Source organism: Eucalyptus grandis, chromosome 6 (genome assembly GCF_016545825.1).
Source record: "Eucalyptus grandis isolate ANBG69807.140 chromosome 6, ASM1654582v1, whole genome shotgun sequence".
NCBI lineage: Eukaryota > Viridiplantae > Streptophyta > Magnoliopsida > Myrtales > Myrtaceae > Eucalyptus > Eucalyptus grandis.
The window spans coordinates 17,549,820-17,574,897 of NC_052617.1; the positions used below are offsets into that span (position 1 = coordinate 17,549,820).

Sequence of the window (25,078 nt, forward strand, 5' to 3'; positions counted from 1 at the left end):
AAAAAAAATTTGGTGTCATGGTTGGGTTCCTTCTAGGTTGCCATTTCAAGCAAAACACGGCAATATCCCATTTATAAAATTTAGGTTGCGACAATTTACGGCACTTTAAAGTTCATTTACAATCAGATAAAAGTCATTATGACCTTTAAGATTTTTCTTGCATTATAAAAACTACTTGCACAAAAGGTAATGATGAAATTAAAAGCATTTTGCAGATAAAGGATTAAAGAACTTGCTTAATTTGCAAAATCAAACAAGTAATTTATGAAAGGAGAAGGTATTTTACAAACCCTAAAAGTAATTTGCAAGCTTTATTTATCTTTTATGATATGACATGCAATATTACTACGAAAAACCTTACGATTGAACAGGTAATTTACAAAACCAAAGGTATCTTATGAACTCTATTTACTATTTCCAATCCAACATGAATACTATTGAAAAAGGAAATTTAAAAAACTTAACTTGGGCAAAGTATCAAAAGGGTAATTTAAAAACTTAATCTAAAAATTTATGATGTAATCCGCAATTTATTTGAAAAAGGAAATTTACGGTACTTAAGATTATTTTACAATCAATCTGCACATACTTTACTAGCAAAAGGTAACTTATGAATATTATTTATCAACTATGATACAATATGAAATATTACTGCAATTACTTTACAAAAGGGGAATTTACGAAACAAAAGATTATTTCACAGACCTCGAAGAGTAGTATGCAAACTATATTTATAAAATTACCATGCCAAACGGACAATCACTATTTAATGAACAATAGGTAATTTACAAACCAAAAATATTCTACAAAATTTATTTTTTTATTTACTGAGTGGTTGGATTCTCATAATATGAAATCTACAGCTAAAGTAGATTACTTGTCATGAAAAAGAAATTATGAAACACATAGAAACCGATTTACGATAAATTTAGGCTAATCACAATATGTAAAAAAGTAAGCCATTGATCCAAAAACCTAACGAATTCTTTCCAAGGAAATCATTTCATATAAGCTAAATTAATACTTTTAACGAAAATTATGACAATTGTTAGCATAACTTCATTCTAACAACTGTAAATTCCATTTTGAAATCAGTTTTCCAACCAATTCGTTCAATTTCAGTTACGAGAACATATAATTTCCTGTTATAGATGACAATAATTTATACCGATCAAAATTATTGGAATTGTAATCAAAGACAATATTAAGGTAAATCAATTTAAAACTTCAGGAATTTGATTGTATGTATTAAAAGTCAGACATCTCGAGAAAAATCATGCAAGTGAAGACATTTTTTTGGCCTCCCCTCAGAAGAATGTGAAAGAGGAAGACGTTTTTCCGAGTTCTTGTTTTTCTCTCTCCTTTCAAAAGGAAGAGGGGGAAAAAAAGCGAACTTGAACGGAACCCACAATCGATCACGGAGCACACTTCGAATGTGGGACGAATCCCTCTCCGTCTCCTCTGATTTCTGCCAAGCCCTAATCTTCAATCTGCTTCTTGTCATCTTGAACGGTCAAAAGCTGTGATTTTTACCTGTTCTGGCTCAATCAGCCAAAAGGGTAAGCTTCCTTCCTTCCTTCTGCTCCTATCTTTTCTGCTGTTGAAATCAGCAGTCATGAGCTAAAATTTCCTGGGTTATGCCACTGTTGTGCGTATCGAGACTGGCAATTCAACTTCAACTTCGGGGTTTGAGTTTTCCGAGATTTCTTGCGCAGAAACGACGATTGTGTGCCTCGGAAAATTTGTTGGGTTTTACGTTTCCTTGGGTTTCGTGGTCGTTAATTGTGTTATGGAAATGATTTCAGGCAGCTGATTTTCGAATGCTATCCTGCTGCTGGAATTGATGAGAAGATGAAGATGCTTTTGGGAGAGGTTTGAAATTTTTTATCCCCTTTGGTCTCCAACAATTGTCATTCGCTTCTGAGTTTAAATGGGTAGGGAGTTAGTTGTTTGACGATTTATAATGGGACATGGGCTTTGGTAGAAAATGAATTAGAGTCGAAGGACTAGTTTAATAGGAGCAACCTCTGCTGCTTCAGATATGTGCTATATGAATGGAGCAAGAAGACCAAGAGGAGTGCACATTCTGTATAGAATTTGAAGAAATTCTTTTCTTGTAGGAGCTCAGTCAATGAAGATGAGTGCACATAGGCTTGGCTTGACAATGCTTATGAGGAAAGGCATTTACAAATGAATGGTGTAGTGGGACACGTCCCCTCGACTCTACCCAGGGACACAAGAAAGATTTAGCCCTATCTTTTTTACTTCAGAGTAGTGCTATTTTGATGGGGGATGTATCGCTGTTAAGATAATTCACTGATAAATATGCAATTTCTCTGTGGGGTTGACACTTTTTATTTGGGGAGAACTGTTAGGAAAGTCTTGAAGTGAAGTGATGGCGAATAATGGTTTCATATTTTGCTTACTTGCTGGGTGGTTGTTTCCTTACCCTTCATGTTCATGTCATTGAGGAGGGATGGCATGCAACTTTTGTGAGAAATTGACGCCCTCCGTGTGTGTGTTTTGTCAATAGGTTCAGAGTTCCTCCTGTCCTTAAAGGTATCTTGGAGCATTTCATGGCAGGCAATGGCCTGCCATCCTTGGGCCGTGTGAAACTTGCTGATCTTGTACCTTCCGAAGGGCTCCCTACTGATTCCTACAAAATTTCTGTCTCGACCCTGTCACAATCACTCGCTCAATATTCTGCTGCAGTTATTCAATTTTCAACTAGTGATGGGGCTCTTTTGAGATCTGGTTTAGATTCTGCTCACCTTTATTTCCATCAAAGAGCGTCATACCCTGGTAGTGATATGATTCACACCAATGAAACTCGTGAGTGGTGCAAGACGTCTGGTTACTATGCAGATCCTCAGTTGTGGCAAGAAAGTTATGATTACAGACCTGGCCTAACACCCATTGACCCAAACACAATGGAATTACCACCAGCAGGTCTTCCAGACGTATTTTCTCTTCTGGGAAAAGCAGCTAGGGATATCTTGGATGCCATCAGTTTCTACCTAAATTTGCGGAGCTCTCCTTTCTCTGAAATTCTCGATAATGTCCCTTTGAGAAGTCGGGAAATATCATCCTCGGTATTGTCTGTTTGCTGTCATGCAAGGCCATCATTTCAAGGAGCACAACACCCTAGTTTGATAAATCAAGATGATGGCCAATCAGTTATGTTTTCTGATAATGATCAGCAGATTGAAAAAAGTTTAATAACTCTTATGAAATCAGATAAAGTAGGTTTACATGTAAGAGACTTTCAAGGCCGATGGGTTCTTGTGGATGGAGACCTTGGACCCCAGGAAGCAGTTGTTTTCCCTGGACTTGCACTTTATCAAGCAACAGCTGGCTATGTGAATCCAGCTCTGCTTAAAACAGATATCACTAACATGCAGGCTAACATGTATGGAAGGTGTTCATTGGCTTTCAAGCTCATGCCTAAGTCAATGACCAGTCTTAGCTGCTCTGAGATGAGAGCAGCTGGTCATGGGGTTGAAGCTCAATTCCAGCTTCCAGTACCAGTTGATGATTTCATGCAAAGATCCCACCCAACAGATCAGCTCCTCAACAGGCATAGTCTCCAAAGTTTTAACTTCCTACAGCTCAAGATGGTATGAACTATGAAAATTTAGACTACTTATTAAGTTTCAGCTACTTTATGGCTGAACTTGGAACTCATGAATTTAACAAACTGATAATTGAAGTTGTTTAATAGTTTTTGTTGCTCTTCATTTCATTCTTGCTCAAGATTTTCTCCCCCTGTAGCTTAAGGCTTATGCTTTCTCATTCCTTTCAAGGTGAACACAAATAAATCAACTATATAACAAACCAAATAATGTATATCGGTATCAACTTCTTGCTGTTAATTATGATGATACTTCTGTAGATAGCCATGTTCTCCACTGTTTAAATAATTCATATACCTTTAATCATCCTGGCAATCTGTTGTTACTGCAATCGAACTTTGAAGTGGATACTGCCTTGGTGAATGCATCAAGTTTTACTTGACTTCATATGTGCTTGAGCTGTTGTGCTTATAATCAATGGACCTTATTTTAGGTTTTTGTCGCCTTGTTGATTTTTTTTTGTATGGACAATCTTGACGTTGACTGCTGCTTGTGTGAATGCTCTTAGTGAGAGGTTTTTAACAGCAGGTCCTTGGATCGATGAAATGCTGGTACAGGATCTGTGAAGCCCTTGATGAGACGGAAGAAGAATAGCTCTAAATGCAAGCCACTCCCACCTTCCAAAAGATTGCGCCTTGAAGCTCAAAGAGTTTTGAAGGAAAGAGTTCAGGACATCGCAGATAAAAGGGGCATCAAGCTGAGGTTCTGTACCTTGAAGGACTGCGAGACTCATGTTCACTCATTAGATAGCCCTTGTGCAAATATAAGAATGGAAATTGGGTGGCCACCAGGAGTTCCATTTGTCCACCCCCATGATCTACCTAATAAAGCAAAGGTTGAATTTCTGAAAGCATATGAACCTGGGTGGACAGCAACTAATGATACAGAGTTAAGTCTCACTGAACCTGGGCAGATCAATCAACATTCAGCTGATTTTAACTGTAACTCTTCTGCCATGTTTCATGCTCACATCTTAGTTTGTCATGTTCATAATTAAGTAGTCAGTTCTTTGTTTAGTTAGAGTATGGACTATGTATGCCATTTATAAGATTAATTTGGTTGCCTTCAAAGTGACTACCTGCTCACGCACTCAATATATGTGTAGCAAATGAATGTGTAGTCATCTTTCTCAGAATGCTCTGTGAATTGATATTTGTCTGCGTGATGTTATTTTTCCTTTTCGGCTCAAAATAATTTGGGGAAGGAGCATTTTAGTGATGAAATTTAACTGGAACTGTCATGTCTCTTTCTTTCTTTAATTAACATTTGCAAGGGAACTAATTAGGAGGCTCTCATCAGTCAAAACACATTTTGATACAGAACATTCAGATTGAAGATACATCTATTAAACAAAGGGTATTGATGCTGTTATGATGTAAATAGCGATGTTAAATGACTTTGCATTGGTCTTCTCAAGAAAAAGTTGCCTATGTTATGCATATATTCAGTCAATGGCTTGTCCTGTCTAATGTGATGTTAGGGTTCTCATACAAATATTTGGACCATCTGGCAATTGCATTTCTTCTTTTTTTCCTCAGTTTCTACTAACTGAACATGAAGTTACCTTGAACTCTGCAGGAACCCCTCTCCATAGTTTCTGCTGTGGCCACCCAGCTGCAAGCCTGCAATTAACTTGTGATCTCCTTGTGATTGATACAGACTAGTTTCTAGCTTTTAACTGGTGATTCCGCATGACATGGTGACCGCTCCTTCAGAATTTTATCTTTGCATCCTGAGTTTTATTGCTGCTCTTGCGGCCTCAGGAATGCAACTTCTCAAGAGATTATTAAAGCTCTGATGGAGATGTCAAGGATGGAGCTGGATTATCACGCATGGCTCAGCTCAAGGCTAGTTTTTTTCTTGTTCATTACTCCTGTACAAATGTTCCTTTAAAATAACTTGTAATTTAGCTTCATATGACTGGACAAGTCATTTCATGATGAATGTACTGCCCTTTAGTGGGCTTAGAGGGATTCACGTGACAAATAACTGGAGGGGTATTCTCTCATTTTGCTTTTTTGCCTTTTCTTTTTCTCCGTTCTCTGCCCTTTTAGAAACCAATTAATTAGTTTTTGGAGAGTGATGTTGCGGAATCAATGGTGGCAAAGCCCTTCATTCAAAGTGGACTTCTCAGGTTTCTTTATATTAGGTGTGTTTCTGCTTGTTGGTATATTGAATGGCTATGTCTTTTGCTTTTTGCTGCGTGAGTAGAGAGAACTAACGGTAGCTTCTGAAGATCTAAGAAAGCATGGACGGGTACTGGATCTGGCACTTGATCCTGGATGGTCTCATAGCTGGATTTCATATGCCTCCGACCAAAGAGGGAAAGAAGAAAGTTCTGCAAATCAAGTCTTATTTTACATGCCTCTGCCGTTGCACTCCGTTTCATATTAAACTCCATTTACGGTGCAGCATTTATTTTTCTCTTTGCTACTAAAGCATTAGTAGGAAACCATTGATATGACAAATTCAGTAGGAGAATCTTTACTACATAATTTGCGATAACCTTATGATAGATCGTTAGGCCAAAAATCTCTCTCTCTCTCTCTCTCTCTCTGCACAAAACATCAAAAAAGCATGAGAGCGCAGAGCCTAGCGAAAAGGGGCAAGATAAGATTGACATATCGAAAGGCAACTGTGAAGTACAAATTACCACCTACAAGGTAACCACAACTATGTCATATAAGCATATCCAAGCCCGACAGTTACGGGAAGACCATCACTTACAAACCTTGCTGACCCTCAAAGTAGTAAAAAACAGCACAGCATTGATTGCAAAATTTGCACATCCAAAATGAAACCTAGACCAGTTCCTCCACAATCCCCATTGGCTTAATCATGTTCCGAATGCTTGTGGACCATCTGAGCCGGAAGGTTATGCCTTAGAACCCTGACAGACTTTCAGCCCTCAAGCATGTCAAAGGGTTGACTTGACAGAACAATAAGAAGCAAAGTTAATGCCGGCCCAAGTGAAGTTGACCAATGCACTGCATTGGCATGAGTTCTTTAATCCTCAAACAAGGAGTTTGACGCCTCCTCTCAAGGACGGAATGGTGGCGGTTGGTTTTCAAAAGGCAACTCAATAGGCGTTGCATTAGCATAGAACTCTTCCAAATTGTAGAATTCTCTCTGTTGAGGAAGGAATATGTGGATAACCACGTCACCTGAAATAAATCAAACCACCAAAAAAATTAATGAAACAGGTGTCTGTCGGTAATCCTAAATGAGCTATACAAGAAAATAGCCTTCACACAGATGTTAAACACAAGACAGGCAGCTTAAAATACCATGTTTAAGCTTCCAGATGAGTATCCCTGGCAACTTTGAACATACGTGGCAAGTAAATTTCATACCATTCTTCTTCTTCTTTTTCTAAAGAAACAGATTTCATACTTATTTATATGCAAGTATGTGTCTAAAGCACAGGCAACAAATAGATAAGAATGTGTAAGATGTCCAGGTTCATTAGCTTTGCTTGGTTCAAAGAAAAATTACAAGCCAAACAAACTTACAGGTTTTGCTTTTTCCTCAACCAAAGTCAAGCCAAAAAAATCAACAAATCTCAGTTTTTGTTTAACTTTACTCACCTTTTTTACAATTATCTGTCCTTTCTTTTCTCACAAAAACCTCACACTCAATTATTGCCTCTGAAGAGAATAAGGCCAGAAAAGTTATGGTACCTCCATATATATGTTTTCCATTACAAATAGTTGAAGTTTCCTTTAATAGGGAAAAGAAGAGACTACTTAAAAAACTTGGGTACAAAGACAAATCATCTACAATCTCGATTAAAGCATTTACATCCTCACACAACTTTCCACTACACCAAAAGTGTAAGACTTCATCCGACTTTCAATAAATACATTAACAGGTGTCTTTTCTCCAGTGAAAGCTCTCTTATTATGCTTATTCTGCTTATTCTAAATCAACCAAAAACAGCAAGAGGGATTGAAGCTATCATTCTTTTAAATAGTCAATCATGTAGCAGAACAGCTGCACCTTCATGTAGCATAAATAGAGGCCAGTAACAAAAAGATGGAGATTATTGTCAGCATAAATAGCCATGGAGTGTTCAGATTACCCATTCTTAACAGCATGGAAAATTGTCGAGATTTATTTTTTAAACCCATGACAGAAGTTGGATACCACTCAAGACAAGTTTTAGTCAGAATGTTTCATAGTGTAATTGAAAAGAAGATTAAAGGAGCTAACCCAGATTTTTATTTCTTTTTGGTCAGAAGATAAGCCAAATTGGCCTTACAATAGTATAATTCCATCATATCATAAACTGCTTATCAGTGATGATAGCTTCTTTAAAAAATTACACAGGTAAGAAATAAACAAGAAAATTAAATCATTTGATCGATCTCTTAGAAGGAAAAATGTCTGCATAGAATCAGTGAACTCAACTATGACATGAAGCAAACTAAGAATTCCTAAACTGTTACATGTTTACTTCATTGAAACAGCTGCTATCAAATAAGAATTCTTACCAAAATCCAAAAGTGTCCATGAGTTAGGTTTTGAGTCTCCAGATGGAACTTTCCCATACTTCTTCTCTGCCAGGTCTCTCATTCTTGACCTAAGACAGTGAGACCAAAAGGGAAGACATCAAGAGACACAAAATAGAGATCTCGATTGGCAGCTATTTATGCCAGTCCATTAATTGATGAATACTCCTTCATGTTAGCCCTTACCCAATGGCATCAATCTGAGGGCGGGAAAATGCTGTGGCAATGATGAAAAAGCGGGTCCAATACACAAGAGGCTTCACGAAGAGGACTTTTATGTCTGCTGCTTTCACCTCACTCGCAACCTTAGCCATTGCCACCGCAACTGAAAAATGGCAGAAAATGATCACTAGAGGACCATATTGGGAAAAAACGAAGAGCAACAACTGAGCTTCACACTATAATCTTTAGTATCTATAGAGAAGAAATTACATGTTTTGGTTTCGTAAAAAATAAGATTTTTTTTCTTTGGTCAAATAGAAATCACATGCTAAGTGCTGCAACTGTACTGCTTCCTTTCAATATTTAGATAGTAGAACTAACCACACTTAGTAGGCGGGAAAATACACTAGATAGCATAAAACCAAATTATCAATTGATCCATGCAAAACTAAATCAATTAAAATAGGCTCAAACTTGACACCTTTTGACTAAGCTGTAGAACATTTAGGATATTACAAGAATTAAAGATCAACTATGACAGATACTTTTTTCACATTTTCAGTACAATCATCTGATTAATGGAGCCATTTTCTGCTAAAAGAACAGACTCAAGGATAAAGAGAAACAGCTTTCCTTCTCCATGATTTTTTTTCTTAACCCCTCTTCATTTTTATCTAAAAGAATTGGTGGATAGAAACCATCCTGTGGTTCTTTTATGTTCTCTCCTACCTCCTCAAAAGAAAAAGAAGAAAGAAATTAAACAAAAAAGATTGGAAGGCAAAACATCATTAGACATTTTCATACTTCTTTTGGTTTAGTAATTGGCATCACAAACAAGCTTTCCTTGTAAATTTAGTCATCCTCGGGGATTTCAACACGAATTTTCTTTTTTCTTTTTTTTTTCTGTTCAAAGATTTGTTGGAGATCACAAAGAGATTCTCTGCATAAGATGAACTAGTGATTTCAAGCTTCTACTCATCAATTGATGTCGAATAATCCCCACTTGAAAAGGTATATCATGAAGAAATTTATGCTTTTAATATCTAGAAAAGCAAACACATCTACTATTATGTTGTAAGTGGGGAAGAAAAAGTGACCGCAGGAAGTCATGAAGCAACCGAATCACTACAAAATCGCAGTCAAATAATCTTGCCCCCTTATTTGTCAGTTAAGAAGAAACACTGAAACATCTTCACTCAGCCGGAGAGGTTCTAAATCACTGAGCGCTTTAGGGCAAAGAAGTATGTTGATTCTACCTATCAGAATAAAGTATCTCGTGCAATGTTGACATCACAAGTCGAGCTTATGCAGTATCACCACCCAATGACATCCCTCCAAATTCCAGGTTCCACAAAATGGGAGGTTATCACATCAGCAACATAATGGAAACATGTGATTGACTGAGTCATTCCACGTCCGCGAGACAGGTGGTGTCACCATTGCATAAGATACTTTCCATTTGTGAACTACCTGATATGCCGACTTGTTACTTCTCTATGCGCATAACATATGTGGCAAGATCAGCTTACACGATAAACTTTCCGCATCATCATCAACTTCGGCGCTAGGTCTTTTGTCATTTCTCTTGAACACCACTTTTCCGTACTTATTGAACAACTCATCGAACATCTCATCGGTATCTTCATTCACGTTCTGCAAAAACCAGAGACTATCACCGACTGACGTGCACAACAAATATCCCAGCTCGTAGCCAATGTCTGTCGATAGTATATGATTTACAAAGAATAAGCACAGCTCAAACAGATGAATAGAATAATAACAACAATAACTAACGCAGCCTCTTCCAGGGAAAGCAAAAGAACATGCGAAGTATGCGACGCGGGAATACGAATATACCCAGTACAGACTAGCTTCCACCCACCAGATGGAGTGGTGGAAATTGTGGCATCCCCAGTGCCGTCCTCGTTTACTACATTTCAAGGCGTTAATCTTTTCGATTGGATTAGAGGGATCACTCGGACAAATGTGATTAGCGTCAGGCACAAAATTCCACAATAACAAGGTCTAGGTTCTACAGAAACACGGTTCCCATCATCTGGGAAATCGTAACGTTGAGCGGGGTTCTCCTTGCTCTGCATATTCAAGAGGAAGGCGCGGTGTGGCACGTACTCGGAACTCCTTTCTATGAGAAATACGAAACGAACGCGACCGGAACAAGGGTAAAACACAACACAGCCACCAATTAAGTGTAGAGAGAGAGAGAGAGGGGCGACCTCTTTGCCATACGCGAAAGGAATCACGCGGTGGGTCTGCTTCGAATTGGAGCTACGGAACGCCGCCATCTTCCACCGGCATCCGCCCTGGAGAGAGCGTGCGCGAGGGACCTCGAGTCGAGGGAAGTTCACCCCCGCACGCGAGAGCTCGCCGGAAAGCAGAGTCATGGTGGCGGAGCCCGGGAGTGACACCGCCGTCGCCGTGGCCACCGCCATTCCCCTTTCGCGCGCCCGAGATTTTTTTGTGGCGTAAAAAAATAGAAAGATAGAAGATAGAAGATAGAAGATAGAAGAAGTAAAATGATAAAGCCCTGAAGTGGCCACTGGCTCCTTCTAAACGAAAATGAAAAAAAAAAAAATCACGCTCGAGTTCAAAGCCCGACCACCTATCGTGGCGATGGGTTTGGACGAGGCCCACTGGGTTTGCAGGAAAAAAATGGGCCGGAACGAACGACGCGATTGGATTTGGATTCACTGGAAGGTGCACGGCCCACGGCCCATTATTTAACGGTGGGCCAGATCCGCGTGATCCGCAGACCCGGTGGGCCAACGGAATGCCGGGAGTAGGATCGCGCGTGTCCGAGTCAAGGACCAGGACGAGGACGAGCGCTGTCGATTCACATCAATGTCGAGTTCGAGTTAGGTAGTGAATAAGATCTTTCGCTGTTCACCCTGTCGGTACGAGATCGAACGCCAGACTCCACTAGGTCCACGGATTTCATGGTGTTCGGTGGCAGAAACAGCCTTCACCCACAGTTAATGCCCTAACCCCCACTAGTCTCTGTCGCACGCACCCTTGGCTACGTACAGATTTTGCCACCCATGCACGTCCGTCCGTGCCGGTTTTTACCGTAAAGATTTTGGAGTTTTGGAGGTGAGCAGAAATCGCACTGGAACCGCAGAGCTCTCTACAATGCTGCAAGGACGAACCGGGCGAGGATGCGAAAGTGAGTTGTCTTGTCCCGATGAGTGCTCCTGCAGTGGACGACGGGCAAACCCTCTTCATATCATATTTAAGGATTTCACCAGATGGGATCGTCCATCTTTGTCCATCTCGTGGGCAGATTTCATTGCCCAGTTCCTGCTATTTCTCTTTCGAGGATACTCGTCACACCCTACTATATCCATGAAAAATTGATATATCTAGATTAAAAGCTTCTGCTAACTCATGTTGCACTTGTTTGCTATTTGTTCGACTCAAGGATGGTCGATACGAAAGTCACCAATAAGATGATTTCTTTCAAAAACTACACTGTGACGATCAAACGAATGCTCCAGTTGATGACCCGGATCAAGCCTATTCAACATCCTCAAGTGCAAATTCACCAAGCTGACTTCTTGTTGAATTTATTGCACATTGGCCCCGCCATTTGATCCTCATCATCGTCTCACATTACTCATTGTCTCCTAATCACAATCAGTTCTTTTGTCAATAATGATGTGGGATATCATTTTTCTCTACTTAAAATCAATCAACTTTCCATCATTGATATTCTACTATACGCCGAAAGTTTCGCTGAGAAACATGATGGTTGCAACTATTGTGATTTGCTAAATATTAAAATACATTCCCCCTTAGTTTGAAATCCGGTTGAGAAGACAGTGAAGGTGGGGACAATATGCTGAGGAGTGCTGGAGTTAAGTGCATCGGGTGGTGTTGCCACGAGCATTTGCAGGCGAGGGGAATCAGATGCATCTTTCCATGATGGTCCTCCCATCTCTTTTTTCTTTCCCAGTCTGAGTCCCCACCTAACGGTCAAATATTTTTTTTTAAAATTAATAATAATAATTGGCAGAGATACATAATTTTTGTATACTATGCTATGCACGAGGAAGGTATGTCTTCAGCACAAAGAGATCATCATCATGGTGGAGAGTCGATCCGAGTCGGGCTCCACCCAACATTATTATAGTAAGGTTGTCAGAGCCATGCAAAGCCATGTGGAAACCCCGATAAGAACCAAAGAATAAGCCAAGCTGCTTTTGGCTTTTGCCTTTCCTTTTCAGTACCCTTCCAACTCTTTCTATGGGTAACGGGTCATGCGTGTGTTCATCATCCATGAATTCTTGACAGTAAAGCTAATTAAGCAAATAAGGAAAAGGAAAGCATACGATGCAATGAATGTTCCCAATAAGTTAGTGAGCCTGATTGCCACTCAAGTCTCGACTTTTCTGAGCATCTGAAACTGAAAGCTTTACATGTAGCTTATGAATTGGTTCCTCAGGAGAGAAAGAGAGAGAGAGTTGTTCTGCGGTTGGTGAGAGGAAAAAGTACGTACAATGCGAGAGGAACAACTTTAAGTTGAATGGACGAAAAGATAAAGAAGCTCCACAAGTCAAGCGAGGGCATTCTGCAACAAAAGTCTGCCCTTCGAAAAGAGGGAATCGACACGACACAAAAAGATCTCCCACTCTCGCCCAACTTGTACGCAATTGCCATTAGGTTCTTTCCCTTTATCCTTTCCAGTTTGTAGGATGTCCTGAATTATCAGGACAGATCAATGCAATTTCATGGAACGGATCTTAGGGCCGTTTGAGTTTGTATCTCTTCTTTCCACAAAGCAAATATCTGAATGATTGTCGGGTTGTGATGCACCCGCCAATTCTCAATGTTTACTTTCAACGATTTCTATGAAGCCCCGCTTTTCATGATTTTTGAGAACCTTCCAAGAATTCTACTTTATTCACTGTAGTTAATTTATCATCTACCGTCCAAAAACAAATTGTTCATCCAACTTTTCCTGAGCATAACCACGGGCAAACACTCCTCATTTGAAGAGTTTCTGGAGTCCAAGGATTCAGGTATTAGAGAAGTGGATCATGAAAAATTGTTTTCGACTCTCCAGTCACTTTTTCATTATCCTAGCAGCATGCATATCGTCACTTCGTGAATCTAAGGAACTTTTGCTTCCATATGTATACTCATAATGTCAGTTCTTCTCAGCATATTAATGAAATTGCATTGTTTTTATGACATTATGATTTTTTCGACCTTGTTTCGATTAAATAAAATGGACTTTTCATGAATGCACTTATAATCTTTTTCTCTGAGTTGATCACTCACGAGATAATTAATCTATCAGGTAAAGCCGTTAAGGAATAAAATAGATCAAGTACATTATTTGAAATCGAGGCATTTGAGTGCAAAGCACGATGTTCTTGACCGAACATGGATATGCATGGAATCTCTATCAGAACCTGCCTCATCCTTGTTGTACTCCAAGTTGATGGCAAATTCAAACACCATGTTAATAGCGTATTTCGCTCTCCAAAAACCATTGCACTTGCTACGTGCATGCATCAAACACAAAGGAAAAACTACTTTCAAATCAAAGAGACTCGAAAAGTATCTCATGCGATCTTGATTTGAGTGTTGTAATTTGATAAGGACATAGTAACCCGATGGCATCTTCTTTGTTGATAAGGCAGCCGGAATTGTCTCCTTAAGTTAGGCCGATCTGCATACTGCCCGATGCATATCGATATGCATCTGTTGCCAATGTTTAAGTCGCTTTATTTACCTAAACTATATAGATTGCCTCGAACTTGTCAATGCGGGTCGCATCCAGTGAATAAATTTACATTTTTGCCGGTGCCGATGCCTAGCAATTGGAGAGCACTCGATTTCCTTATGGATTAATACGCCACCTCGTCCTGTAGGACAGTAGGATCACAGCCTAGAATAATGCTACATTATAGAAAATAATTTAACAGACAAAGCTGGAAAAGAAATGGGCGATTAAATAAGTAGCCCACTTCCGATACTCATTTAGTAAACTACTATTTTCGAGACTAGCCTCAAGAAACCTAGCATTATTCCACGTGATAGGGACAAAGCCTGCCCGAAGAAAAGGGCAAAGAGGGACTCTATCTTTTAAACCTACGATGTACACGAACATCTTTAAATGGTACGCTCCTATAATGCACTTGCTTTTCAAGAAAGTGCCATATTATCTTTCATGACGCCTTGATCGGCATGTAGCCACATAGGGGTTTAGTGGATAGACTAGGTTAAGATATCGACAGTGGAGGAATCGAGCAGCTAGAGAATTATGTAGGCTTATTAATTGATGTGGCAGATGATCACGTCCGTGTATAGACCGCCCGACACTGGCTTCGGTCAAGTTTCTGATTCCTGAGGTGCGTGTAGACTGTCCACTTTTGAGGGCACACATAATTGTAAGCGAAATAAGGTGAAAGAACTCAACCACAATCAAAGGCTTTATTTAATCCGGAACTAGCTTGGAAACAGCATGTCCCCGTTGATTTTCATTTCTTTCTTCTTTATCAGGCAAAATCGTCTTTTCATCTGAAGTTCTTTGTTTCTTTCTTTTTTCATCGTTAAGCAAACAATTAGCCGTCGACAACAAAGCTGAAACTCTCGACTTGATTAGGCCAAGAGAGTCTGGCCAAAAATCAATTTGGACCGTCCTAGCTTTACACGAAAATGACAAGTTTCTTCTAACATCAGAAGAAGTGGTTGAGGGTTACTATTTCCTACTTCATAGTCGAGCTCATCATGAAACCTTAACTTTAATAGGTTAGGCACATGTGTTGTAGCCAGTAAACCTGAGCTTAATGATCAATATCATGTAAAGATGGAAAAATGCATGTAATGCATGCAATAAATCCTTCCGATTACAGGGCAGGAATTTAGTAGCTAGGATGATATGGAAAATCCTGTATTATTTTCACTTATTTGTTGTAACGGCACACATACAGCAAAACCTACACTCCTTTTATTTTACAAAAAATATTACATCTCCAATAAACATTTTCTTATATTTGGCTGAAATCTGAAAAAAAAAAATTGGAAAATATTTCCGTCATTTAGAAAGAAAAATATAATTTGATTTTTCTAAATACACATATACTATTCAGATATTAGTGACCTGCGCATGGACAATCGAGAAATGAGGCACGATCACTAGGATCTTGGGCCTAACCTTGACGGACCTCAACCTAAGCATCAGGGACCTAGGTAAGGCCACTTGGGTCCCAAGCTAGAGCACAAGCACTTGTCCCACGTTAATGGAAGCCGAAACCAAGAAGTTGGTATCTATGCACAACTTCCTGGCGCCCCAACCTAGGTCCACAAAGGCTGAGCCTAAGGTCCTAGCGCTTGTGCTCAGATCCTTGACACTCGGCCTAGGTCCATAAGGGTCAAGCACATAACCCCAGTGCCCTAAGTCCATGGATCTTGGGCTTGGATCCTCGACGCTCAAGCCCTAATCCATTGAGGCTAGCTTAGTGACATTAGTTCCTATGCTCAAGTCCTGACTACTAGGCACAGGCCCTTAGTGACTAGGCTCTAGCCAGTTGAGATCGAGCCTACGACCCTTGGTGACCAGGACACAAACCCAACATCGATAGACCCAAGCCCAGGCACCGGAATTGGTGTCATTGGCCCAGCTTCAATGGACCTAGGCACGAGCATTAGGGTCCTAGACTTCGACCTCGACAAACTTGGCTACAAGAGATATATAGGCATTGGCATTAAAGTGGGGGGGGGACTTGGGCACAAGTAACAAAGTCCCAAGCTTAGCCTCAATGGACCCAAGTCTGGGTGCTAGAGACCTAGGTCTAGGCACCAAGTTCCAAGCTTAGCCTCAATGGACCTAGGCAATCGCAATAGGGTCTCAAGTCTTGGATCTCGACCTAGCTAGACTCGGGCTCAGGCTCGGGCATGAGGGATCTAGGCATGAGCATTAAGGTCCTAAGCCTAACCTCGACGCATTAGGCCTTTGCCTCTATGGACCTGAGGTTGGCTAGCGGGGTCCTAGGCTCGGCCTCAATGGACTTTGACACGAAATCAAAGACTTAAAAATGGGCATTGGGATTCCTAGGTTGACCACGATGGAACTGGGAATGAGCGTTGGGGTCCCTGGCTTTAGACTCAATGGACTCGAGCTCAGGCATAGACTATTTGTGCACGGGCACTAAGGATCCAAGCATTACCTTTATGGGCCCGGGCCTAGGCATAGGGGATTTGGGCACATGTATTGGGGTCTTGCATTGGGCTATGTGGACCTGATCCTAGTGCCGAGACATCAAGCTAGGCCTTGATGTGCTCGAGCATAAGCACCAAGGACTTGGTTCTAGGCAAGGGGACTCAAGCACGTGTACGGTGTACCAATGTTCAGGGCTTGAGGTTGGTGACATGATTCTAAATGACAGGGAACAGGAATGAGTATTTGCATTTCCATGCCCAAGCATTAAATTTCTAATTCAAGCATCGAGATTTAGCTGTATTTTAGAAAACAATTTCTTACTTTTTTGTAGAGAAAATATATATATTTTTTTAATTTAAGTATAGGCTTTTTGTTAACTCATTTTTCTAAATGATTTAAATGCAGAAAAATGAACAAAAAAAAATGTGTATCCAGAGAATATTTTTCGCAAAGAAAAAAAAAAAAAAAAACCTAATTAGTTCAAATTTGTTAGAACGTTAGCCATCCTTACAATGAAGACATTAATAAACACAAGATCAAGTGCCGCGTGGGGGTAATTGCTATCTGTATAACCTATGTCGAGAAATGATGCGCCTTTTTTATTTATTTTTTATTATTATTTGAATTTGGGTAAGAAAGGAGTTCGATATTTCTAATGCAAATGATGGAAAAGCGAGTATCCCACCGTACACCGCATCCACCAGCCATTGCACAACATCATTTCTCTAAATGCAGTTTCATGAAAACGTAACGCCTTCGTTTCGGACAACTCTTTTCAATAACTGCTATTTACGGCAAAAACAGATGACCATGCGATCCGCACCGAAAAAATAAATAACAAGCAATATACGCGGGAGTCTTGGGCATTAGCACGAGCGGAAAATGAGATGCACTTCGAAATTCAAGTTTTCCTTTTTCATCGGCCGAGGCTACGCCTATAATTTCGTGACTACACGCTTTAAGATAACATAAACGTCCGAGGGCGAAACCTCGCGATCATAATTGCACGCCACCTTTCGTCAGGTGAGGTAGCTACTTCCTTTCTCAACGGTCCCCTTATGTACATTATCAATCAATAAAATTTAACCAGAAACCGAATGCGCGTGAGGGAGATACACGTGTACGACACTCGCAGTCAAAACAAGGATCATGCGACTGCCGAACCAGACAAGCCGAGGTGGGTCCCCGACAAAGTGTGTGTGTGTGTGTGGGGCTATTTTTTAATAAACGTTAAACAAAAAAAGAAAGGAGAAAAAGAGAGAGAAAGACTGTCCACGAACCGAACAAAAACAGAAACAAAGGCGCATCGCATCGCATCGCATCATCGCGTCGGAGATTTCATGGCAACTTCGAACGGCTGGGATCGAATCCACCGGAAAACCCGATGGCCGATTCTGGCTGCGTTTGGGAACAGCTTTCCCAAGTGTCTTTAGACACCTAAAGGCCTTTTGGCCAAATATCAGGCGTTTGGCAAATATTTTAGAAGCCCCATTGAGCCAAAGCCAGCCTTCTGAAGGCTGAAAGCCCAAGGCAGCTCTTGGGGTGCCTTGGGCTTTCAGCTTTGGCTTTGCATTTGTTTCCCTCTCTACTGTTCATCGCACTGTTCAATCTTCCTCTTCGTCGAGAATTCTCGGATGTCAGCAGGCGAGGTGGCGACTCGGCCGGCGAGGTGGCGATGGGTCGGCAACGGGTTGGAGAGAGGCCGGCAACCGTCGCCGCACCCCGGCGACCGTCGCCGATCAGTCGCGCGACCCAGATCTGGGTCGCGTCGGTTGCCTAGGTCACGGCGAGGTCGGTTGCCGCGACCTCCGGCGACCTCCGCGACCCAGATCTGGGTCGCGGAGGTCGCCTGGGTCGCGGCGAGGTCTGTCGCCGCGACCTCCGGCGACCCACGACCTCGCCGCGACCCAGATCTGGGTCGCGGAGGTCGCCGGAGGTCGCGGCGACCCAGGCGACCCAGGACCTCGCCGCGACCCAGATCCTCCGCGACCTCGTGGTGACCTTCGCGGCGCGGTGGGTTGCGCGACGGCGCGGCGAGGGTCGCGGCGACCCTCGCCGGATCGCCTACCCTTCGCCGGCGCGAAGCCTGGCCGGCGGTAACCGGCGAAGCCTTGGCCGGCGGTCACCGGCGAAGCCTTGGCCAGCCAACTTTCCTTTTTTTAATAATAAAAGTATTTTACAAATTTAATTTACCCAAACACTATTTTGCACAAGTATCTTGATGACTTTCACAAATAAATTTACCAAACACATTTTGCATTTTGAAACATCTTTAACTCAAAGATCTTTTGCGTTTTCTCAAGACTTTCCCCAAAGTCTTCCCAAACGCACCCTCTGTAGCGCTGGCGAAGGTAACAGCTACCAAGTTACAAACCCCCCCGATCGAGGAGAGAGAGAGAGAGAGAGAGAGATCCGTACGATGAGCAGGGCGCCCACGTGGCGGATTCACCGGAGAGGTTAACGCTTCCCAATGCGATTAGCATGAGGGGTCGAGGTTCCCCGCTTCAACCGCACAGCCGCATACCGCCAAGCTCCAACACACCCCCTCCCCCTGGCCACACCGTACTCTCTCAACGGCCCCCTCCCTTTTTCTCCTCTCTCTAAATTAATATATTTTAATTATTCCACCATTTCGGTTGGGGGGATTTGCCGCTCTGCAAGGGCAGGGGGCCACGGTGGCGCCCCGCACGTGGCCGAGGGGAGGCACCCTCTGGCCTTGTCGGGTTCTTAAGCCGGAGGGCCTGTCCGCACGTGCTCCCGTCGGGCCCACGCCCGTTCTCGTTTTCCTGTACGGAGCGTGGGAAGGGAGAGAAGATCGAGAGAGAGAGAGAGAGAGGGAGAGAGGGCTTTGAGGAGCCGACGTGGCGGGCTCATGCAGCCGTCCCGTCGGCAGGTCGTACGTGGCCGATGCTCCCTCTGTCGGTTATCGCAAAAAAAGAAAAAAAAAAAATCTTTACCCCCATACTTCCCAATGCGTTTTTTCTTTCTCCCTCTGTCTCTCTCTGTCTCTGTCTCTGTCTCTATCGAATGAAAAGAAAAAGAAGAAGAAAATAAAAAGAGAAAGGAAAACGTTTTTTGCGTCCACTACGATAGAAAAGGGGGAGGGGAATAAGAAACGCCCCTGTAATGTCGCTGGAATTACGGCCACGACCGGATCTCCAAACGCCATAATAGAGTCGAGTAAAACAAGGGCGTTTCTAGCAACCGAATCGCGCTTATGGACAAAACTCCTTTTACCACCAACACAAAAACCCCCCTCCCTCTCTCTCTCCTCACTTGTATTTATTCCACTTTGCGTCGGTAAACGAAGAGAATCGAGTGCGTTGGTTTCGTGTTTTCTTTTGTCCCCCCCTCTCTCTCTCTCTCTCTATCTGTGCATATGCATGCCTTGTTTGTCCATATCCTCCTCGTCTCGTCCTTCTCTTTTAAGCCCACCACCCCCCTCCCCCTCTTCTCACGACCACTCTCTTCCATCTCATCACAGCAAAGAAGCACGAGAGCCTGCACCAAACCCCTCCCCTTTGAATTCTGATGGCTGTCGATGCTAGCTCTGCGCATCTCAATCTCCTCGCCCTCCATCACTTTCTCGGAAGCAGGGAGCTCTTGAACCCGGTCGACGCCATCCCGGACGCTTACAACGCTGCCCCCATTTCGGTTGCGGGCTGCCGCTGTCGGGAACCACCACGGTCACCGACTCCCTGCCCCTCCTGCAACCTCATGGTTCTCTTCTCAGCGATTCCCTCCCGCCCAAGGCCGTTATGAAGCCGTCCGACAGCGGCCTCTCTTACAACCTACCGGCGGTATCGAGGAAGCGAGGCAGGGACTCCATCAATCCCGTCCTCTCCTACGGGACGCCGTCTCCGGACCACAAGTCTCGCACTTGCTTCTCTTTTCTCGGGGAAGACTTGTCCCTGCAGATGCAACAGCAGCAATTGGACATCGATCGCCTCATTTCTCACCATGTAAGCACGGGCGTCCCCAGGGCGTTATTTTATATATATACACATATATATATTTGTCGGTTGATTACAACGGACGGAGGTTCATTTTTTTGTAATGCTAATTCGCGGATTGATTACAGATGGAGAAGGTGAGGATGGAGGTAGAGGACAGGAGGAAGAGGCAGGCGAGGAGGATAGTTGGGAGGATAGAGGAGGAGGTGGTGAAGAGGCTGAGGGCCAAGGAGGAGGAGATCCAGAAGATCGGGAAGCTCAACTGGGCGCTGGAGGAGCGAGTGAAGTCGCTGTGCGTGGAGAACCAGATATGGAGGGACCTCGCCCAGGCCAACGAGGCCACCGCCAACGTCCTCCGCACCAACCTTGAGCAGGTCCTGGCGCAGGTCAGCAGGGACGACCGCCCCCGCGGCGGGGCCTCCCTGGAGGAGGAGGCCGATGACGCCGCGTCGTGCTGCGGGAGCAATTGCGAAGGCGAGGAGGAGGAGGAGGAGAGCGGGAGGCGGGCGGCGGCGGCGGGGGAGGCGGAGGAGGATAAGAGGAGAGGGCGGGCGATGACGACGTGGTGCCGGAAGTGCGGGAAGGAGGAGGCGAGCGTGCTGCTGTTGCCGTGCCGGCACCTGTGCTTGTGCGCGGTGTGCGGGTCTTCTTCCCTCGATATTTGTCCCCTCTGTAACTCTCTTAAGTCCGGCAGCGTCCATGTTAATCTATCCTAGATCATTTTTTCTTTTTTTTTTACTTTTCTTTTTTCTTCGAAAAAGCCAGGGAAAAAAAAAACTGAAGAAATATTTCCAGGAGTTAGATAGAAATCTCTCGGATCATAATCTTTTTTTTTTTTTTTTGTGGTTCCGGTGGGTCTCGTGATTTGATTAATTCTTTGGCAGATATATCTCGTCCCTTTCGATTCTCCAACTCGGTGGTTGCCTGGGGGTGAGTTGAGCTTTTCGTTCTGCAATGTCCGTGTCATTACTCAATAGTCGATTCCTTCGATGGGAGGGGACGGGGACGATCCGTCCGTTTGCGAGTGAAATGAGTGGCGTGAACGAGATGGTGGGATATGTCTGGCGACGTACGACCCGTTGGAGCGATCGGCAAAACGTACGACCCATTTTTAGTGGGGTGTTGGGAGATGATGATGATGAATGCCCATGTTAGAAATGGTTATGTTTTTTGGGCCCCGTCTGTTGTTTGTTGGGGAGGGAAGAGAGAGAGAGATGGGTCCCGGAGGCGGGTCTATCGGACAGAGAAGATCGTGGGACGCCAGTTCGGAAGTGCGCCGGGGGGAGCGGTGGCGGTTACGCGCCCGGTCGAGAGAATGGGTCAACGGGGGTGGGGACGGGGCCGAAAGCGACGTGTGAGGAGCGAGGGAGGGGGGCCCGAAGGGCTGACGCGTCCGACGCGCGCAAATGTCGCTGTTTCTCGTGCAGTTTGCCCCCCTTCCACCGCCACCGCCATCATCATCATCATCCGGTTAAATATTATGATCCCCCGCAACCCCTCTGTAAAAATCAAAAGCAGCACTTGATCCCGCCTTTTTATCACGAACAATTTGCATCGGACGAAAATTAAATTAAGCAGACAAAATAGAAAAGGTGAATGGGTTACTGTCCCCACAACCATCATTTGTCATTTCTTTACGCAACCACGTCAGCCTTTATTGGGTGGATTAGATTTGGGGAAAGATTCACTTCGATATGTAAATTAAAATAAAAGGAAATGATGATGATGATAATCGGGTGGGGGGTTGTATTATTAAAACGAGGGGGTGCAAATCTTGAAACCCCGTGATATTTTTATCTTAATCTGTGTTAAAAGGATTAGAGTGGTGGGTTGGGAGTTGCGAGGTGGACCAGGTGAGGGGAGTGGTTGGTCGAACGAGGGTCGTCCTAATCACGTTGTTGTTTTGTCTCCCCTGTCGCTCTCATTGCATAAAAACCCCAATCACCTCTTCTCTCTCTATCTCTATCTCTATCTCTATCTCTTTCATTTCATTTTTTTTTTTTTTTTTTTTTTTTTGGGGACGATAATGGAAGGTGAGAGAGGCACGAGCATTTGTTGCCGTCCCCCCACGCCTTTTTTCCTTTGAGTGGGGGGCCAAAAACAGAAGAGAGCACGAGACTTCGTATCCGTTGAAAATGTCTAAAAATCAGTGACGTTTTCTCTTTCCCATTATAATTCATCAAATGTTTGATGTCCGATGTGGGCGTCGATGTCGTGGCCGAAGCGTGGAGCCAAAGTTGATTGTGGAGGAAGTGGGGTTGTTTTAGATGGCCAGTAAAGACAAGCGGATGGAGAGGACAGCGAGGGCCGTGCTAATTCCTGGGAGTGTCTCTGTGTCGTTTGATGGTCCCCCCACCGTCAATCTCTTCGTCTCCATCCATTTCCAATTCCAATTCCAATTCCAATTTCCCCCTCATTATTATTATTATTATTATTATTATCATTGCCTTTGCCCTGAAGTTATTGTCGCTTTCTAGCCTGGATTCCATGCCCCTTTTTGGGGGGTTTTACCGTATGTTGACAAAGACGCAATTGGCCACGTCCTATATCGACTTGTAGCCTGCCTAATCTTGTTTGCCATTTTCCTAACTCCTGTGTTAATAGGCGGCTCGGACATTTCGGTTGGGTCGAGTCATTTTCTTGTTGCGCTAAATGGACAGTCATTTGATGCCAAACTAGGCCTGATCGCGTTTAAATACATAGGGGTGATGACACCGTAGGCTTCCTTGTCATTCTTTTTTGGTATCGTGCGCCGGATGTGACGTGGAATCGGAGCCATATACGTCGACATTCATGTTTTGATCGAGTCATTTGGCTTTTAGCTTCTTGGTGGAACATGAGGATTACGTTTGACATTTGGATAAGATTTATCAATCTGACGTTTCACCTAATTCCAAATTCAACACTTGTAGAAGGATTTTTCTATCGAGTGCGTGCATAAGATTCGAGGCATGACGATGGGTGAGGACTAAAGAAAAAGCCGACGCACCTTCCTCGTGAGTAGAGACGAAGATATGACCTCATTCCACAAATAAAAGATGTTCTCCTCGCTATTGAATCGGCTTTAGGTTAATCATCAGAGGATCATTTTGAAAAAGCGAATAGGGACACTTGAGAACAAGACAATTCATTGATGCCAACCATCGAATGGGATGGAACGGGAGGACCCACTTCGAAATTCAATTAAAAAAGTCTAAAAAAATCAAAAAATTAAAAAAGAGGAAAGATGAATGCGCAAATTTTGTGAGAGAGAGAGAGAGAGAGAGAGAGGAGAGAGGAAGCTACGTCGCTCTGTCGTCCGTCAATCTCCAAGGAAGTTTAATTGCCATTGAATTTGGTGAAGTGGACGTGTACGTTTATATTATTATTTTGGATTGGCGTGTGCGCAGGGAGGGAGTAGGGCCCGTGGTGGGGGGGGTTGATGAGATATGGAGAAAGGAAGGGAATTGGTTAAAGGGAGAGTGGACAATTCCCAAAGCTGATTTTTATTCATTATCCCCCCAACATCGGAATCAGCTCCACGGCAACCCCCAAAAAATTGAGAAAAAAAAAAAATCGTCTTTTCGGATAGGGACTGGTCGTGGGCATCCCATCCCATATTTATTTTTATTTTTATTTTTTGGGTCTGTGTGTATGTGCGGACCGATTCAATGGGATTCTTTTTCCGGGGCCAGATTTGCATCGTGCGGTTTCGCAAGTGAGCATTGAATTCCCCCTTTCCTCTGTGTAAAAATGCGAAATTCAACGACGGGCCCCAAAGGATGGCATTGATGGTCAGTGTTGGCTAACAGCGACAACACGCACAGGGGAAGGGTGGGAAATCAATTAATAATAATAATAATATAAAATAATAAGTTGGACTATTCGACGGATTTCATTAACTTTTATTTTTTGAAGGGGAGGGGGTGTGGACCCCACCGGATCAGGACCATCTGGTTCCTTTACGACCCGGCATGCTCTCTGCAACACGTGAATCTGATTCCAGCCCCAAGTTCTCTCCGTCCTCTTTTGTCATCGTCATCTTTTATTAAGAGCTGTCGTTGTTGCTGCTGCTGTCGTCTTTGATTGACGAGATTAAGGTAAGTTGCTACTGCTCGATATGCGCATCGCCTATCGCGAACGGGGGCCCACTTTGGACAGCGACAATAATGACCCTCTCCTTCGACTTTAGTTTTGCTTTGATCGACCGGAGGGGGGAGGATCATAGGGGAGGCAAATAATATGCTGATATTCATCTGGACCGACTGGGATTTTATAGAACAATGCGTACAAAAGTAGGAGCTCTTTTGTTGTTCATGGGACTTCATGGGTATTATAATTACTCGACATAAACACCCGCGATTTAAAAATTGAAAAAAATTGAAAAAGGGGAGGGTGCTAGAAGGGGCCTAGGAATCCAAACGGGGAAAAGTTTAGGGAAGGGTGGAAAGAGGATCCCCTTTTTAGTTGCCATCTTTTCGATGTGCTCTGCTCTCCACCTTCTCCTTTTCCCTCCTTTCCCTTTCTCCCTTCTTTTGTTCTCATCATCTGATTTCGGGGCGAAAATGGCAGTCGGAAATCACGATGGATGGACGCAATTGGACGATTTGACGGGGTTGGAGGGTGTGTCGCCTGCTTTTTATTTATTTATTTATT

General features: G+C 43.2%; 3 protein-coding genes across 3 annotated transcripts; 2 read left to right on the plus strand and 1 right to left on the minus strand.

The window, feature by feature from the left end:
* Window positions 1–1,284: 1,284 nt before the first annotated feature.
* LOC104448669 lies at window positions 1,285–5,753 on the plus strand. Its single transcript, XM_010062536.3, is given in 6 exon segments — window positions 1,285–1,559; window positions 1,806–1,872; window positions 2,534–3,594; window positions 3,597–3,617; window positions 4,190–4,520; window positions 5,211–5,753. Coding segments are annotated over 4 exon segments (1,386 nt in total). The 5' UTR covers window positions 1,285–1,559; window positions 1,806–1,872; window positions 2,534–2,576; the 3' UTR covers window positions 5,227–5,753.
* Window positions 5,754–6,225: 472 nt separating this feature from the next.
* LOC104448668 (protein Iojap, chloroplastic) lies at window positions 6,226–10,783 on the minus strand. Its single transcript, XM_010062535.3, has 5 exons — window positions 10,540–10,783; window positions 9,835–9,958; window positions 8,330–8,468; window positions 8,126–8,214; window positions 6,226–6,796 (listed from the first exon to the last, which is right to left on the minus strand). Exons 1-5 carry the CDS (start codon window positions 10,753–10,755, stop codon window positions 6,672–6,674), a joined length of 693 nt encoding a protein of 230 aa, XP_010060837.2. The 5' UTR covers window positions 10,756–10,783; the 3' UTR covers window positions 6,226–6,671.
* An 8,995-nt stretch (window positions 10,784–19,778) lies between these two features.
* Window positions 19,779–21,332, plus strand: LOC104448672 (probable BOI-related E3 ubiquitin-protein ligase 3). The gene is given in 3 exon segments (XM_010062540.3): window positions 19,779–20,151; window positions 20,154–20,452; window positions 20,572–21,332. Coding segments are annotated over 3 exon segments (1,017 nt in total). The 5' UTR covers window positions 19,779–20,021; the 3' UTR covers window positions 21,160–21,332.
* The last annotated feature ends 3,746 nt before the right edge of the window (window positions 21,333–25,078 follow it).

Excerpts from the sequence above, each read along its gene's own strand:
- LOC104448668 (XM_010062535.3), bottom strand. The coding sequence starts at position 10,755 with ATGGCGGTGGCCACGGCGACGGCGGTGTCACTCCCGGGCTCCGCCACC. Across the intron at positions 8,469-9,834 it reads TGATGCGGAAAGTTTATCGT|TTGCGGTGGCAATGGCTAAG; the intron begins GTAAGCTGATCT and ends GCCATTTTTCAG. Across the intron at positions 6,797-8,125 it reads ATGGACACTTTTGGATTTTG|GTGACGTGGTTATCCACATA; the intron begins GTAAGAATTCTT and ends GATTTATTTCAG.